Here is a 17924-nt window from a genome sequence, read left to right on the forward strand (position 1 = left end):
GAGGCCGTGCAAGGCATCAAATATGCGACGGCGGTGCGCGGCGGGTACATACGGCCGGGGTTTCGCGGTGGAGGTGTCGCAGTTGAGCTTGACTTCGGTGCCAGGTATGTCCATGAGCTGGAGGTGGAGATCGCAATCGCCGTTCAGGAGCTCACGGAGCTCATCGTCCTCTTCTTGGGCGGAGGCGAGGGAGCGCTGATCGGGGGAGGGGGTGTTCCCGCGAACTGCGTCCACCCGCGATAGCGCGTCCGCCACCACGTTAGAGGTGCCTTCAATGTAGCGGATGTCCGTGGTAAACTGAGCGATGAAGGAAAGTTGGTTGAGTTGCACTGGAGGTAGTTTGTCACGCCGCTGCTGGAATGCGTAGGTGATGGGCTTGTGATCCACGTATATGGTGCAGTGTTGCGCTTCCAGGATGTGACCAAAATGCTGAACGGCTGCGTAGACTGCGAGAAGTTCGCGGTAGTACGGTGGCCACTCGGTCTGCTTGGTGGTGAGTTTCCGGGAGAAAAAGGCGAGGGATTGCCACGAGCCGTTGGCAAACTGTTGCAGGCATGCACCGACGGAGGTGGCGGAGGCATCGGTGAAAAGTCCCAGCGGGGCTTCGGGATGCGGATGGGCCAGGAGCGTGGCGTTGGCAAGGCTGGTCTTGCAGGCCTCGAAAGCTTGTTCTAGGTCCGGCGTCCATGGGAATGGCTGGGATCCTCGGAGGGTGGTGACGGCAGCATGCAGAGGAGCTTGGTGTTCGGCAGAGGATGGCAGGAAACGACGGTAGAAGTTGATCATGCCGAGGAAGCGACGCACGCCGCGAGCCGTGGCTGGTCGTTTGAAGTCCTGTAGGTCTGCGATGCGGTCGGGAAGCGGTCGTGTGCCGGCAGCGGAGACTTCGTACCCAAGGAACGTGACGGAGGGTGTCCCAATCACACACTTCTGGGTGTTAATCAGGATGCCGTGGTCCGAGAGACGTCCGAAGAGGGCGCGTAGGTGTTCGCGGTGTTCCTCGTGGTTGCGTGATGAGACGAGTATATCGTCGATGAATGGAAAGCAGAAATCCAGTCCTGAGAGCACTTCGTCGATGAAACGCTGGAACGTCTGCCCGGCGTTGCGTAGTCCGAAGGTCATATATGGGAACTCGAACAACCCGAATGGCGTGGTGATCGCTGTCTTCGGGATGTCGTCTGGGTGGACAGGAATTTGTGTGTACGCCTTGACCAAGTCGATGACAGAGAAGACGGTGCATCCGTGGAGGTGGTTGCTGAAATCGTGGATGTGCCTCACTGGATAGCTGTCGGGAATCGTCCGGGCATTGACACCACGGTAGTCTCCGCACGGTCTCCAGCCCTCCGTTTTCTTGGGTACCATGTGCAGCGGCGAAGACCAGGGGCTGTCGGAGCGACGTGCGGTGCCTTCGCGCAACATGGAGTCGAATTCGGCCTTGGCTATTTGTAGGCGATCTGGAGCGAGGCGGCGAGGTCGGCTGGACACGGGGGGGGGGGGGGCGGGGTGGTCCGGATGTAGTGAACCGTGGAGTGACGCACTTCTCGCGGCGTGCCGGCGGGACGCGTGAGCGTCGGGAAATCGGCTAGGACGTCGCTGTATGAAGAATCGTCCGACAAGGCCTTGATGCTGGGTTGCGTGGTGTTCGTTGGCTGGCAGGGAGCCGAGAGTCCCGTTCGTCCGTCGAGCAGGCGCTTGTTGCGACAATCCGGTAGCAGCTCGAAGTGGTCCAGGAAGTCCGATCCGATGATGGGCACGGAAACGTCCGCGACGACGAAACGCCAGGAAAACTCGCGACGCAGGCCGAGTTTGAGGCAGAGGGGCAGAATTCCGTACGTCTTGATCGTCGAGTCGTTTGCGGCACTGAGCACGTAGTCGGTCGGATGGCGTCGGTCCGGGAGCAAACGTCTCGGGAAACAACAAATATCCGAGCCTGTGTCGACGAGGAAGCGGTGGTGGTTATAGCGGTCGGTCACGTAAAGGCGGCTTCCACCAGGCCGGCAGCCGTTTGCCGCGACTAGCGGCTGCCGTTGGTGTTTGTTGTCGCGGGCGCGTACGTGCATGGGTCGTTGCACCTCTGAGCCTGGTCGCCGAAGCGGCGGTGATACCAGCATATTCCCTCATCTCTTCCTCTTGACGGCGATCTGCGGCCGTAGCGGCGCGGGCTGGTATTGTCACGCGATTGCGAGCGGCCGCGGAAGGCGCGAAAGTCGCTTTGCAGGGACGCGACTTGGCGAGTTAGCTCCTCGACGCGCTGAAGAAGCCGAACCGTGTCGGAGGCGGGCGCGAGTGGCGTCGCGGTCGCGCAGATAGCCGGCGGGTTGGGCGAAACGGACTGTGCGGCGATGTTGCTTGTCGCGGGGGTGAGCATGGGGGTTCTCACCTCCACGATGCGGTCCGCGAGCGTGGCAAGTTGGTCCAGCGGAAGTTCCGAAGACTGCACCTGCAGAATCGCTTGAACTTGAGCTGGCAGGCGTTGGAGCCACAACGTACGCAGCAAGTCGTCACGCATGGGAGTGGTGCCTGCGAAGGACTGGAGGTGACGTAGGAACTGGGACGGTTTGCGACTGCCCATTTCTTCTTCCATCAGGATCTGCCGCAATCGTTGATTTTCAGACAGGGAAAATCTTCGCGTGGGTTCTGTCCGCAGCCGGGTGTAAGGGTCGGTTGCCGGTGGTGTACGTATAATGTCTCTCACTTCGAACGCGTACCGACCTTCTAACTGTCCCACGACGTATGCGAACTTCGTCTCCTCCCGGGTGATGTGGGCGATGGTGAACTGGGCCTCCACTTGGGAGAACCACAATTCCATGTCCTCGGGCCAGAATGGGGGGAGCTTCACACTCACTCGATGTACGGAGTCCTGTTGCGATTGTACTGCGTGTGGTGCTGGAGTCCTCGGTTGAAGTGCTTGCTGTCTGAGTTGCTTGTTTTCCCGCCTGAGTTGGTCGAGCTGCGCTTGAAGTTCCTCTGTCATTGCGGTGTAATGGTGCGTCCAGAACAAAGGGGGGATTGGGCGCGTCGTCTAGCGTGCACTTGTTCGATCCGGCTCGTATGGTACGCAAAGGGGGCAATCACAATTCACGGCCCCCCCAAAAAAAGATCACGTCGGGGTCACCAGTTTGGGGAATAATCACCAAATCAAAAGATGTTGGCTTACCTTCTTGTTTATTCTAGATGAACACTACAGCTACACTACAAACACTGAGTAATGCCGAAGAAAACACTGCGTAATACCGAAGGAGACCGCTCCCGTCGTTGTCCTCGCGATGCCTAAAATCTCCCTCTCTCCCTTTTAAGTCCCCAGTCTTTCACCCCTGCTTCCAGGGGTCAAATCACCTCGCGTCTGGTAAGGCGGTTCCTTCTCCCCCCGTTAGGTGGCAGCAAAAGTCAGCGGCTTTCGGTGGCTGTCGCTACAATGTATTTGTGTGCATCTCTTCATCCATCTCAGCTGAGGATGCAAAGAAAGTATAAGAAGATATCCCACACTTAATATTTAATCGGCATTGTCTTGTAATCAAGGGGTCCCTGGTTCGATACCCGGTGGAGGCACATAGTGGTTCGCATCCCACATTAAACTTAAGGTCCAGTCTCGATTAGCATTTCTGTGCATAAAGTGGATTTAAAAACAAAACTAAAACTCAAATATATAAGATTGCGAGACTGGTTTTACATTCTGTTTCTTTCGCTCGATATGGTGAAACCGACTCATTGCTCCCTCCCCCCGTCATATCTAACATTAAATTAAGCGAATGCAGAACATTGAAATAATGAGAAGGCACACAAAAGAACGTTACAATGTATCCACAAATCAAACGTAGAGCCAGGCAGTTTATTTCGGATGCTACGCTGAGTACGACAAAGGAGCAGTTCGGGGAAAAAGGTCAGATATATGTAAATATGATAATATAATGTTATATTTAAAATATTCGAGGATCTCCTCTTCCTCCTCCTCCTCTCCCTCCAAGATACAATTCTCAAAATACCACCATTCATCAGACGGCCCCCGTGGCGTAGTGGTTAGCACATCGCGCTATGACGACAGGGGTCCAGGGTTCGAATCCCGGCCCGAGCGTGGGTGTTTGTGAGTGTCCATTCATCAATTTCATCATAGGATCACTTATACCCATCTTCGCAATTAGCCAACAGTGTATCAAAAGCGAAGAGAAATAAACGAAATCATTCAATCACCATTCATCTCACCCTATACGTTCATGAGCTGGCTATACGTCCTATTAAGTTTTGCAATTATTTACATCGTATTGAAAATACAAGCCCGTTACGAGGTTAAGGATTAATTGAAAACGTGAAACAGTTCTTGGACGGTCATTCGGGAATCGCTCACCAAACCAAAAAATGTTCTGCACAAAACTTATTTGAAATTAAAGGACCTTTCAATCGAGGTGTCACTCGACTCTCTTTAGAATTTGAAAACTTTCGAGATCCCCCCTGACCCCTGGGAACGCCTTTAGCCGAGCACCACACACTTTCAAAATACCACGTCTCGATAACTCCATGCTTTTTTTGTGGGGCGTCGGTTCCTATGTGTGTAATTTATTATCTGTTTCCAAACTATATGTTCTCTCTCTCTCTCTCTCTCTCTCTCTTTCTCTTCCTGTGTGCGTTTGTGTGTGAAGGGGGGGGGGAGGCTGATCTCAGCAGGTGATGTGATTAGCACCACGCCCTAGCTGCCGTTACCTCCCGGGCCACCTCCAAGCTCCCATTGCTGGGAAGTTTGGTGAGACCCATAAAGCGCTTATGCATGGATCGAAAATTCCTTTCTGCGATTATCCACACCGGGATTCTACCGAACCCTGGTCTCGCCAGTGGATATTGTGGTGTAGTGGTTAGCGTAGCGTTCTACCAAACCAGAGGTTCTAGATTCGAATTGTGGTACAGCATGGTGGACATGCCATTGCGATTATCCTTTGATCGATTTCATCCATTCATTATTCATCCTCATCGACGCGATTAACTTTCATAATCAGAAAACGGCGAAATCAAAAAGATATTTTTACGTATATTTAGATGATCGAAATATTTCACACATTACATATGAATATAAAATTTTGATGACTTTCAATATTGAGAGCATTGATATGAATTCGTTACATATTTAAATAAGAGATGGCGCAAAATGATATTATTTAATTACATTATACGTTCTCCATCCCTAGCTGTTAAATTCAAAATATTTTCAAAGATTTGTATTCAAATTAGAAAGCAAAAATACTTTTAAACAATTGACATCTTATTACTTTTCAAAACCCGGAAGAAATCAATATATGTAAAAGGTTCTCATTGTAAACAATTTGAGGTTTTATTATAATAAAGAGCCACAAGAAATCTTAAGGCATAATCACTAATAGGATTTTATTTCTCCTCTAGGTGTAATGAGCGTCATTCTCTTTTTGGAGAAGGGACCAAATGGTTCCTTCATATCAATAATAATAATAATAATAATAATATACAGATACATACACATAAATAATACAAAATGTTCTAAGGATGATTATTGTCCACCGAGATCATATTAGTATACGGATTTTTCAGCGCATGCAGATAATTAAAATTTTGATAGAAATGTCATTTCAGTAAGTAGTCTTCAGTTTGCTTCAACAAGTTTCTCATTTTGTTATTGTCCGCAGATTACAAAATCAATATTTATTTGGTACAGAGTGAATATCTTATCCTGAAACACAATCTGTTGAAGTAATTTGATCCTATTCGTTGATTAAGAGCATCAGTATCAATCAAGGTTAACATAAACCGGTGTCATTTTCTATATATTCTACCAGTACTGGTAACTAAAGTAAAGTAAAGTTCCTCGTGCACGTACTATGAAGGCAGCGGCGTGCCAAGGAGTTTCGAAAGAGAGGGGGGTTACGTATAATTCTTGTTAGTAATCAGTTCTCTTTTTTGCCACCCTTTTCTGTCTTTGGCCTTTTTATTTAAATAAATACTTGGCCAAAGGGTGGTTATGAACTACTCCTACCCCCCTTCGGCACGCCACAACATGAAGGCACACGTAGGGGAGGGGATGGTGGTACGGCCCCATAACATTCCCGATCTCGACCATGTTTGAAGTTGACGTGATCATCACCATGCTCCGGTCATCAAGGCGTGCAAGATATTCCAAGTACATTTGCCATTATGCCCCAAAACATCGTTTCTACATCTAGATTAGAAAGTAAACGAATGCAACTATCATGTGTAGAAGTTTACATGGAGTGCAGTATAAATTAGTTAACTTGCCAACTTCATTTCTAGAATATAAATATTTGATAAAGTGCCTAATGGTTTTTCTAAGTTGAGACAACATAGTGGCTGTATTAGCTTTTAAGGATTTTTCACATTTTAATGTGCAAAGCATTGCTTGTTTCTAAAAGAATATCAGCCATAATAATAATAATAATAAACAAGTGGTTTTTATTCCTATTGAAAATAAATGTTTACTAAAGTGAACACAGCATGAATTGATTGATTGATTGATATGGTTTATATTACTTCGCTTTCCTGCTACTTTTGGCTACGAAGATGGGGATGAGTGATTATATGATTAAATTGATGAGGAGACACAAAGAACACCCATGTCCAGGCTGGGATGCGAACTCAGGACCCCTGGCGTCGTAACTCCATGTGATAACCATTTCGCCACGGAGGCTGCCACGCACAGAATGCAGACTCGTAGCCAGAATTTAATTTACGGGGGGAGGGGTCATCCCTTATCAGTAGCCGTCATCTAAAGGCGAAAAAGTTGAGAGGGTGGAAGCCCTGAAGATAAATTTTCCGTAATAATACAACTTATTAATATGTTTAATCCTGTTAAGACTTAGATGGGCAGGCCGTGTGGAACGAATGGGAGAGGTAAGAATAGTTTACAGGATTCTTGTTGGGAAACCTGATGGTAAGAGACCTGTGGGAAGACCAAGACGAAGATGGAGGGAAAACGGTTGAGATGGTCGAGTAGGAAATCGGTAAGGATAAGATTGGATTGATCTTGTCCAGGATAGGAACAGATGGAAGACTTGTATTGCTGCAACCATAAACCTTCGGGTTTAAGAATGCTAGAGTTTTAGTTTAATCCTGTTAAGGAAGTAAAATCAATTACCACTATGCACTATTTAAATTAGATATTTGTGGGATTTCGGCTCCCTCTGACTACGTGCCTGACAACATTAATTGATTTGCGAAAATTCGGAACGGAATGAAAATCAGATAATATTTTAAAATATTTTGATACATACTCTTTAAAAATAAGCAACATTGCAACATGTTAGATTAAAAGAAAAGGAAATGGTGTAGATATATTCTAATAAAAATCACCATCACCAGCCTTTGATCAAACTTTGTAAAATTTAACCAAGCTTTCTGATGATCGGATGTCGTGTTCTTGCAATCCACAGGAAATTTAAACATCAGGTCAGTAGGGCTGTATGTTGTCCTCTATTACTGAGCGCCCTATGAAACCTCAGTTTTTAAAGTAACCTACTGACTGCCAGCTTCACTCCCCCCTGCCGAGGTGGGAGATCATCCAACCAGTTATGGGGTGACGTGTGGTCAGCACGACGAACCCCCAGTCGTTGTTGTAGGTTTCCGTGACCGGGTTAAGCTACTCATTCGTACCTCCCTCCCCCCCCCATTTCCTCACGATGGTGGGTGGCCACCGGTCCCATACACTTGCCGGAATCTCAGGAGAAAAGTTGTTACGCTACCTCCAGGAGACTCGAACCTGCGTCCCGTAGCCGGAGCCCAACGCATGACGACTTAGACCGCACGTCCACGGTGAAGGACAGTTTTTAACTTACGTGAGGCGATTTTAGTCCTCAGAGACACGTGTTGATGTTTAGTTATGGTAAGGAGCTTGGCCCCGTATAATGTGACGGGCTCAAATAGCCCAAGTGCTGACCCACCCAAACATTTTCATTTCATTCAACTAATTCGGTACCGAAATACAGATTCACCTTCTCAAGATCTGCCTGCAAAATGGCTACTCTTTTGTTCATTAACAAAATTGTTAGTTTTAGTTTTCTGTTAGTTTTAGTTTACTATTAGTTTTAGACAACTCGGATGAGGGAAGGGGAATAACTTGATTTAGAAAGTTATCACATTTTTATACGCCCAATGTAGTGATTACCGTTTATTCTAATATTAACTCACGAGTTATGAAAAACTAAATATGCTGACCAAGGCAGTAATTTTATTTGATTAAAAACATAAACTAACGTAACGTTTCAGATAGGAAGGGAGAAGAGAATGCTAGAGAAAATGGAAGGAAGCCAAGGAAATAGAGAAGAAAGGTGAAGAAGACACAATGAAATGGAATGGGGGACTGAAGTTAAACAAAGAATGGAAGAAGATGTTGGAAAGAGTGGAAAGGACAAGAGAAAAAGAGGAGAGGAGAAGGAAGAAAAATGAAGGGAAAAGAGCATGAGATTAAAAAGTCCAACCTCATTCTATATGGAAGTATTTGTGTTTAGCCTTTTAGGTGAAAGTAAAGTTGGCAAGTGAAAGTCATCTGCTAGAAAGTTCCAAACAACTTTCTAAATAGTCTGGAGAGAGTAATGTTTGTGTATATATATTGCCCTTTTGTTGTATCAGGTTACTTTTGTACTTGATACAGAGTCTGAAGAAGACCTTGCTAGAAGGTTGAAACGTTACGTTAGTTTATGTTTTTAATAAAATAAAATTACTGCCTTGGTCAGCATATTTAGTTTTTCATAATCATGGAAACAAGGCTTAATGGTGTTATAATCACGATTTATTTCTAATTTAAAGTTCTTGGGGGGTGGGAGTGGATCTCGTTTATCTTAGATCTAAAAGCGGTGGCTTATCATAATTGACGGCTTACTATGAGCAGAGCGTATAGAAGAGAAAGTGTGTGCACTTCGGTTTCTTCCCGTAAGCCAAGTGAATAGTGCGGTGGCCCACCGAAACACTGGCAGCACCTTCGCTTGCGGCGAGCGTCTTCTGCTTGCAGTGCGGCCGCGCTTTATGTAGAGAGTTGTGTTTTGTTGTATCAGAATAACATTGTGTACTTTTATTAAAGACAACGTTATTACGTTATTTACTTTAGTGTCGTTAGATTTGTGATTGATCCGTTGTGACTAGTTTGTGTTGTGTTCAACGCATTATTATTGTGTTTGAGACAGCAGCGAGCGAGAAGTACAAGATGCCTACGTGTTTCGTACCCGGCTGTAGATCTAGATATGACCGCTGTTCTTCAGGTAGTAGACATTTTTTTTAGGCCACTAAAGACAAAATGGGAGTGTGCCATCCCTAGAACAGATAAAAAAAACTAAGTCATAATTGCTATGTGTGTGATATTGACCGTTTAGTGAAAGTGCATTCGTTCATAGTGGATGGCGATACAGCAGAAATTCCACGACAAAGGTGGAAATTAAAACCAGAAGCTGTTCCTCATATATTTCCTAATCTGCCCAAATACCTCTCTAAGACAGTTAAGAAGCGAAAATCTCCCATGAAAAGGCAATCCTTGCGGACAGATGATAATAAAGTAAGTACTCGTCGCAATGTATCATTAAGCTTATCAGTAGAGGATGATTTGCTTCACACTGCGGATGCTAGCAATACAATAGCATTGCTAAAGAAAAACTTAAGAATCAGAAACGCAATTAATTAGAACGCAGAATAAACTAAAGGTCGCACAGGCTAAAATAAATTTGCTTGAAAAAGGCGTTAAAGACAACGGTCACACAGTCGAAACATTTCGCGTCTCTTAGCAAAAATCAAAAAATTGTAATTGATACAATCTTAAAGAAATGCCAACTGAAAAGTAAGACAGGAATGAGACACAGTTCTGAGTTTATACTGGAGTCTCTTCTTTTAAAGATTAAGTCCCCAAGGGGTATAGACACTGTTTGCATCACGATTTGCTACCTTTGCCTTCTGAAGATCACTTAGAAAAATTGGTGAAGGGTCTTATATGTCCTTATGCAATCAATTTACGTACCAGCAAAACTTGCTTTACTTTCTGGCGGAAACTGTGAATACAGGACTGAATCTCCTCTGACGTCTTTTGTTAATCAAATGCGAACTCTGGCAAGAGCAACCGAAAATAAAAATCTTTCGGTGAAGAAGCAAGATGAAAATGAAATAAGGGAAAAATTTCCATTGTTGAAGATGAAATTCAAATACCGAACTGAGAAAACAACATACCGAACTTAAATGAACAAAGTGTTGGTAAATAATACTTGGCGTATCATTTGGCAGGATACATAGTGCGGTATATTTCCAAAGTGACGGATTGTAAACTGTGTACAACTTTTCTGCACGGGGAACCAACTAATGTACCTGCCCCACTTACGCTAATCCAAGCCTATGGTTCGGACGACGGCTGTAATACCTTACCTATGTATCGAAAAGTGTTTATGATGTTCTGCTACGAGTGGAAGGAGTTGTTGCAAAAAGAATTATCATGTGCTAATAGTTTATGGGGTGATATATTTTTTGAGTGTTTGGACAATTTAAATATAATTGCTGTAAAAACTACGCACTTAGGATGCTGTGAAGATCATGTGCTGCGTACGCTATCTAAACTCGTATTTCACTATCTGAAATGTCTATTTTTCTTCCGCACCAAAGAGATAAGAAAGGAATTAAGTGCCTCGAAGACAGCAAAATCATCTCGGAAATTCTCCAAACTATCCAGCTGCTGAGCTCTTCTCCAAACGTAAGTAACATGCATTTTTGTTTCTTATGTAGTTAGTTATGTAAGCAACGCGCCGTCTCAAACGTCACCACTGCCATCTAGGCGGTGGACCACGGCAACTCGGGGAGTGCGCACACTATTTCTTCTATACGCTCTGCTATGAGTTTCAGGTATGTCTACCCTTCGTCTCATCTTTCTCGTTCATTCACCCATGAAAACGTCTCATAACTTTAATTAGGACGAGATTGAAGATATCCATAACAATTGAACAGAGCGAAGGCTGAGTGAATGAGAACTAGTAATTAATGCCAGCCTTCTGTTAAACTCCTTATGATAATTACGTCGCTTCATTAACTTCTGAGTAGATGTATTCATTCTTCTTCTGGGAAATAAGGATTCGAGTGCGCCAAGCTTCACAAATGCAAACGGTAGAAAAATCAAATGGGTGACTGGGCATGAGTGTTTTTTGTGTCTCCCTTCATGAATTTCATCAAGGCACCGGCGTCTGTATCCACAACCAGTAAAATCCTGTGTGGGGTCTGCGCGATTCCCTTTTCATCCATCTTTGCAATTAGCCAAAATGGGCAGAAAACGATGTCAATTAATAATTATTATTCTAAATCCAAATAAATATTCTGGCTTCGTAGAACGTTGCCTCACTTGTGTGCTACGAAGGCCGGCTGGGCATTAGCCATTGTCTGGTTGATTCTTTACCTATTCTAACGCCTCGTTTCGAGAGAACACCTTAAGGTTTGGACTTTTGACCGACGCTAGGACAGTTGTTTTCTAATTTTCCTCTCCTTTCCAAAAACCTATGTGATACTCCAAAATCTGAAGAATTACATGTGCTTAGAATTCCTTCTAGAGCTTTCACGTGAATCTTCGTATGGTTTGAGTTCCCTGTTGTCTAGATAATGGACTCACGTAGCTTCGAAACTATTGATATTATCTAGACAACAGCGAAAGCAAACCACGTGGAAATTCGCGTGAATGCTCTAGAAGGAATTCTAAGCAGATGTAGTTTTGCAGGTTTTGGAATATCAGAGCGGTTTTTCGAAAGGAGATAAATTCGAAAACAGCTGCCCTGGCGTCGGCCAAAGGTCCAACCAAGCCTTAAGGTGAACCATTTTTCTTCGCTGTTTTTGCTGATGGTGGCAGGGTGCGAAATCCCGGGGGGACGGGGGAATTCCCCCCCACCAACTATGTTGTACTGAAATTTCCCCCCACCGAACTCTTCCGGGGGGAAGAGTTTTTGTGTTAACAACGAACGGTTTGGAATTCGACTGGAATAATATTGATACCATACAAAAAGAGCAAAGAGCCTCATCTCTTAGGACACTGAATCCAGCAATCCCCAGGACACAGAAATTAGACCGACTTATTACTTCTCCATTTCTCACCGCCTTTCGTTAGCAACCAAGAAGTATGTAAATATATTAATAAAACACGTAATGACACTTATATGTGAATTTTTTGCAGGAAACTATTAGCTTCTTAATGTCTCTTAATTTTTGGCCCTTCTCCCTTACGCAAATCATTCTTCATAGCATCAGTAGTACATCAAAATCTTCAATTAGCAATTACATTTTGAATGAAAGACAGTCGATATAATATATTGTATATTTTATAATATAATTTGATTATTTAATAATTGACACATATATAGTGTGTATTATGTGTGTCTGTATGTCTGTCTGCTCCTTCTTCCCACCAATCTGCAGTGATTTCGCACCCTGGGTTGTGAGAATGGAACCTGCTATAGTCTTGAAAATCATTCCATGAAAGAAGAGAAAAAGAGACAATGAAACTCGCATGTTTTTGAATTTCCTGACGAAGTACGTTATTAAATTTTTGAAAATTGCAAAATACCAGAATTTGGCACTTCACTTTAAAACACACACACACACACACACACACACAGACAAATTGTATTTGGAAAATTTCCAGAAGAGGAAATTTAGTTAACTTCTTTCATGGCATTGGGTATTGAGGCTATGCCCGAAGTGGAAATTCCTGACCGGGGGATGCTTGTGTATTTTCACTACTTTTTTAATCTACAGCCTGTGTTGTTTTAAGAAATTAAACTATGTTGGTTCGAAGCAGGCATTGTTCTCTGCTTATTGGCGTTATTATTTCAATTCATTGTCATCACATTGTGTAATTCAAACCGAATGAATATGGTGGTGGAGAATTCGCCTACTGTTGTTTCTTTCGCCGTTGGGTGTACACTCTGGAAGCGATACTCTTGCAGGCTAATGAGATTCCGGCGCCTGGACACACATACAGTTTGGGATTATGTTTTATGTATTTGTGTGCGTCTCTTCATCCATCTCAACTGAGGATGCAAAGAAAGTATCAGAAGATATCCCACACTTAATATTTAATCGGCATTGTCTTGTAATCAAGGGGTCCCTGGTTCGATACCCGGTGGAGGCACATAGTGGTTCGGATCCCACTTTAAACTTTAGGTCCAGTCTCGATTAGCATTTCTGTGCATAAAGTGGATTTAAAAACAAAACTAAAACTCAAATATATAAGATTGCGAGACTGGTTTTACATTCTGTTTCTTTCGCTCGATGTGGTGAAACCGACTCATTGCTCCCTCCCCCCGTCATATCTAACATTAAATTAAGCGAATGCAGAACATTGAAATAATGAGAAGGCACACAAAACAACGTTACAATGCATCCACAAATCAAACGTAGAGCCAGGCAGTTTATTTCGGATGCTACGCTGAGTACGACAAAGGAGCAGTTCGGGGAAAAAGGTCAGATATATGTAAATATGATAATATAATGATATATTTAAAATGTTCGAGGATCTCCTCTTCCTCCTCCTCCTCTCCCTCCAAGATACAATTCTCAAAATACCACCATTCATCAGACGGCTCCCGTGGCGTAGTGGTTAGCACATCGCGCTATGACGACAGGGGTCCAGGGTTCGAATCCCGGCCCGAGCGTGGGTGTTTGTGAGTGTCCATTCATCAATTTCATCATAGGATCACTTATGCCCCTCTTCGCAAATGTTCTGCACAAAACTTTTTTGAAATTAAAGGACCTTTCAATCGAGGTGTCACTCGACTCTCTTTAGAATTTGAAAACTTTTGAGATCCCCCCCGACCCCTGGGAACGCCTTTAGCCGGGCACCACACACTTTCAAAATACCACGTCTCGATAACTCCATGCTTTTTTTGTGGGGCGTCGGTTCCTATGTGTGTAATTTATTATCTGTTTCCAAAGTATATGTTCTCTCTCTCTCTCTCTCTCTCTCTCTTTCTCTTCCTGTGTGCGTTTGTGTGTGAAGAGGGGGGAGGCTGATCTCAGCAGGTGATGTGATTAGCACCACGCCCTAGCTGCCGTTACCTCCCGGGCCACCTCCAAGCTCCCATTGCTGGGAAGTTTGGTGAGACCCATAAAGCGCTTATGCATGGATCGAAAATTCCTTTCTGCGATTATCCACACCGGGATTCTACCGAACCCTGGTCTCGCCAGTGGATATTGTGGTGTAGTGGTTAGCGTAGCGTTCTACCAAAACCAGAGGTTCTAGATTCGAATTGTGGTACAGCATGGTGGACATGCCATTGCGATTATCCTTTGATCGATTTCATCCATTCATTATTCATCCTCATCGACGCGATTAACTTTGATAAGCAGAAAACGGCGAAAGCAAAAAAATATTTTTACGTATATTTAGATGATCGAAATATTTCACACATTACATATGAATATAAAATTTTGATGACTTTCAATATTGAGAGCATTGATATGAATTCGTTACATATTTAAATAAGAGATGGCGCAAAATGATATTATTTAATTACATTATACGTTCTCCATCCCTAGCTGTTAAATTCAAAATATTTTCAAAGATTTGTATTCAAATTAGAAAGCAAAAATACTTTTAAACATTGACATCTTATTACTTTTCAAAACCCGGAAGAAATCAATATATGTAAAAGGTTCTCATTGTAAACAATTTGAGGTTTTATTATAATAAAGAGCCACAAGAAATCTTAAGGCATAATCACTAATAGGATTTTATTTCTCCTCTAGGTGTAATGAGCGTCATTCTCTTTTTGGAGAAGGGACCAAATGGTTCCTTCATATCAATAATAATAATAATAATATACAGATACATACACATAAATAATAGAAAATGTTCTAAGGATGATTATTGTCCACCGAGATCATATTAGTATACGGATTTTTCAGCACATGCAGATAATTAAAATTTTGATAGAAATGTCATTTCAGTAAGTAGTCTTCAGTTTGCTTCAACAAGTTTCTCATTTTGTTATTGTCCGCAGATTACAAAATCAATATTTATTTGGTACAGAGTGAATATCTTATCCTGAAACACAATCTGTTGAAGTAATTTGATCCTATTCGTTGATTAAGAGCATCAGTATCAATCAAGGTTAACATAAACCGGTGTCATTTTCTATATATTCTACCAGTACTGGTAACTAAAGTAAAGTAAAGTTCCTCGTGCACGTACTATGAAGGCAGCGGCGTGCCAAGGAGTTTCGAAAGAGAGGGGGGTTACGTATAATTCTTGTTAGTAATCAGTTCTCTTTTTTGCCACCCTTTTCTGTCTTTGGCCTTTTTATTTAAATAAATACTTGGCCAAAGGGTGGTTATGAACTACTCCTACCCCCCTTCGGCACGCCACAACATGAAGGCACACGTAGGGGAGGGGATGGTGGTACGGCCCCATAACATTCCCGATCTCGACCATGTTTGAAGTTGACGTGATCATCACCATGCTCCGGTCATCAAGGCGTGCAAGATATTCCAAGTACATTTGCCATTATGCCCCAAAACATCGTTTCTACATCTAGATTAAAAAGTAAACGAATGCAACTATCATGTGTAGAAGTTTACATGGAGTGCAGTATAAATTAGTTAACTTGCCAACTTCATTTCTAGAATATAAATATTTGATAAAGTGCCTAATGGTTTTTCTAAGTTGAGACAACATAGTGGCTGTATTAGCTTTTAAGGATTTTTCACATTTTAATGTGCAAAGCATTGCTTGTTTCTAAAAGAATATCAGCCATAATAATAATAATAATAAACAAGTGGTTTTTATTCCTATTGAAAATAAATGTTTACTAAAGTGAACACAGCATGAATTGATTGATTGATTGATATGGTTTATTTTACTTCGCTTTCCTGCTACTTTTGGCTACGAAGATGGGAATGAGTGATTATATGATTAAATTGATGAGGAGACACAAAGAACACCCATGTCCAGGCTGGGATGCGAACTCAGGACCCCTGGCGTCGTAACTCCATGTGATAACCATTTCGCCACGGAGGCTGCCACGCACAGAATGCAGACTCGTAGCCAGAATTTAATTTACGGGGGGAGGGGTCATCCCTTATCAGTAGCCGTCATCTAAAGGCGAAAAAGGTGAGAGGGTGGAAGCCCTGAAGATAAATTTTCCGTAATAATACAACTTATTATGCAATATGTTTAATCCTGTTAAGACTTAGATGGGCAGGCCGTGTGGCACGAATGGGAGAGGTAAGAATAGTTTACAGGATTCTTGTTGGGAAACCTGATGGTAAGAGACCTGTGGGAAGACCAAGACGAAGATGGAGGGAATACGGTTGAGATGGTCGAGTAGGAAATCGGTAAGGATAAGATTGGATTGATCTTGTCCAGGATAGGAACAGATGGAAGACTTGTATTGCTGCAACCATAAACCTTCGGGTTTAAGAATGCTAGAGTTTTAGTTTAATCCTGTTAAGGAAGTAAAATCAATTACCACTATGCACTATTTAAATTAGATATTTGTGGGATTTCGGCTCCCTCTGACTACGTGCCTGACAACATTAATTGATTTGCGAAAATTCGGGACGGAATGAAAATCAGATAATATTTTAAAATATTTTGATACATACTCTTTAAAAATAAGCAACATTGCAACATGTTAGATTAAAAGAAAAGGAAATGGTGTAGATATATTCTAATAAAAATCACCATCACCAGCCTTTGATCGAACTTTGTAAAATTTAACCAAGCTTTCTGATGATCGGATGTCGCGTTCTTGCAATCCACAGGAGATTTAAACATCAGGTTGAAATAGCAACATTTCCTTTGTTTTGTGATCGTAAGCTAAGCGAGCGGGTTTGTTTTATGCAGTCTCGAATTATTTGAAACGTCCACTCTTTTCCTGGCAACATTATCATCCCGCGTGCTTGCATCGACGGCGCGCTTCGATGCAACTTTCATCTCACGCAGGCGCTCACGAGAATCGAGCGTGCGGAGGGAGGGGGCAGCAGAGTGACTGCTTGACTTGCATGGCTAGACTCGACGCTCCGCCAGTCAGAACGGGCTGGGATCCGAGCGTCACAGCATGGACAGCAGCTTGGAAGACGCCGAGAGCCGGCTCCATGCAATTCTCGACAAGGCGGACAAGCTGTCCGTGGCGGCGGACGACATAGTGCGCCTCGTGTCCGTCAAGAAGTTGACCCAGTACGCGCCTTCGGGCAAGCAGCAGAAGTTGCATGCGGTGCTGCCTGTGTTAGCCGGTGTCGTCAGTGTCACGCTCGCCGTGGTGTATTATCTGGGGCTGCATACTCATCACGGCTTCTCACGGGCCTGGCTCAAATGGCACGACGAGGATCTCTACGAGGAAATGGTAAGTCGGCCACCTTCAACCACGTGGTTATGGTTGTTCGCGTCACGTGTTTCTCGCAGCGTGCGTGGGACTCGCTCCTTTGCACGCGCCTGCTTGTAGCATGAATTACTTTCGCTTTCAAGTGCATTGCGTGATTTACAGGTGCTTGCAAGTTGGTAAAAATGTAGATGTAGGTTAAACCACTAGCGGAAAATAGTTTCTTACCCCATACTACGTTGATCCATCTAGGCTGTTCGGGAAAAAGCACTTAAGTCAAAAAGTGCAGTTTTACAGAAGATATTTACGTTCATTATTATTATTATAGCAAACAGTACAGGCACGATATACATGTTGGATCATTACTGTTTAAAATCTTTACACGTGTCCAATATAAAATTATATTTGCAATATTTTCTTGAATTGATTCATTGAGCGTTTATTTTACGTCTCAGATGAAGTACTGAATGACCATTTTATACTGAAATAGTAACAGTAAGAAAATAACAACAAAACAATAGAATACAAGATGGCACAGCAAAAATTTAAAATGACACACATTGTTAACAATTTTCTGAAACTGTGCTCTGGCAAGAATATCAACATTTGGAGTCAGGTTACTTCTCTGCC

At 43.4% G+C, this 17924-nt stretch overlaps 2 protein-coding genes across 2 annotated transcripts in view; one reads left to right on the forward strand and one right to left on the reverse strand.

Moving 5' to 3' along the window:
- Nucleotides 1–2014: 2014 nt before the first annotated feature.
- On the reverse strand, nt 2015–2974 carry LOC145983840 (uncharacterized). Its single transcript, XM_083116885.1, has one exon. It carries the CDS (start codon nt 2972–2974, stop codon nt 2015–2017), a length of 960 nt encoding a protein of 319 aa, XP_082973011.1.
- A 14012-nt stretch (nt 2975–16986) lies between these two features.
- LOC145981178 (uncharacterized) overlaps nt 16987–17924 on the forward strand; it is a 327477-nt gene continuing 326539 nt past the window's right edge. Inside the window, exon 1 of the mRNA XM_083114302.1 lies at nt 16987–17318. Coding sequence (XP_082970428.1) covers nt 17034–17318 — 285 coding nt within the window. The 5' untranslated portion in view covers nt 16987–17033. The remainder of the gene's footprint in view (nt 17319–17924) is intronic.

The sequence above is a fragment of the Lepisma saccharinum genome, chromosome 2 (genome assembly GCF_977018435.1).
Source record: "Lepisma saccharinum chromosome 2, izLepSacc3.1, whole genome shotgun sequence".
NCBI classification, from domain to species: Eukaryota; Metazoa; Arthropoda; class Insecta; order Zygentoma; family Lepismatidae; genus Lepisma; species Lepisma saccharinum.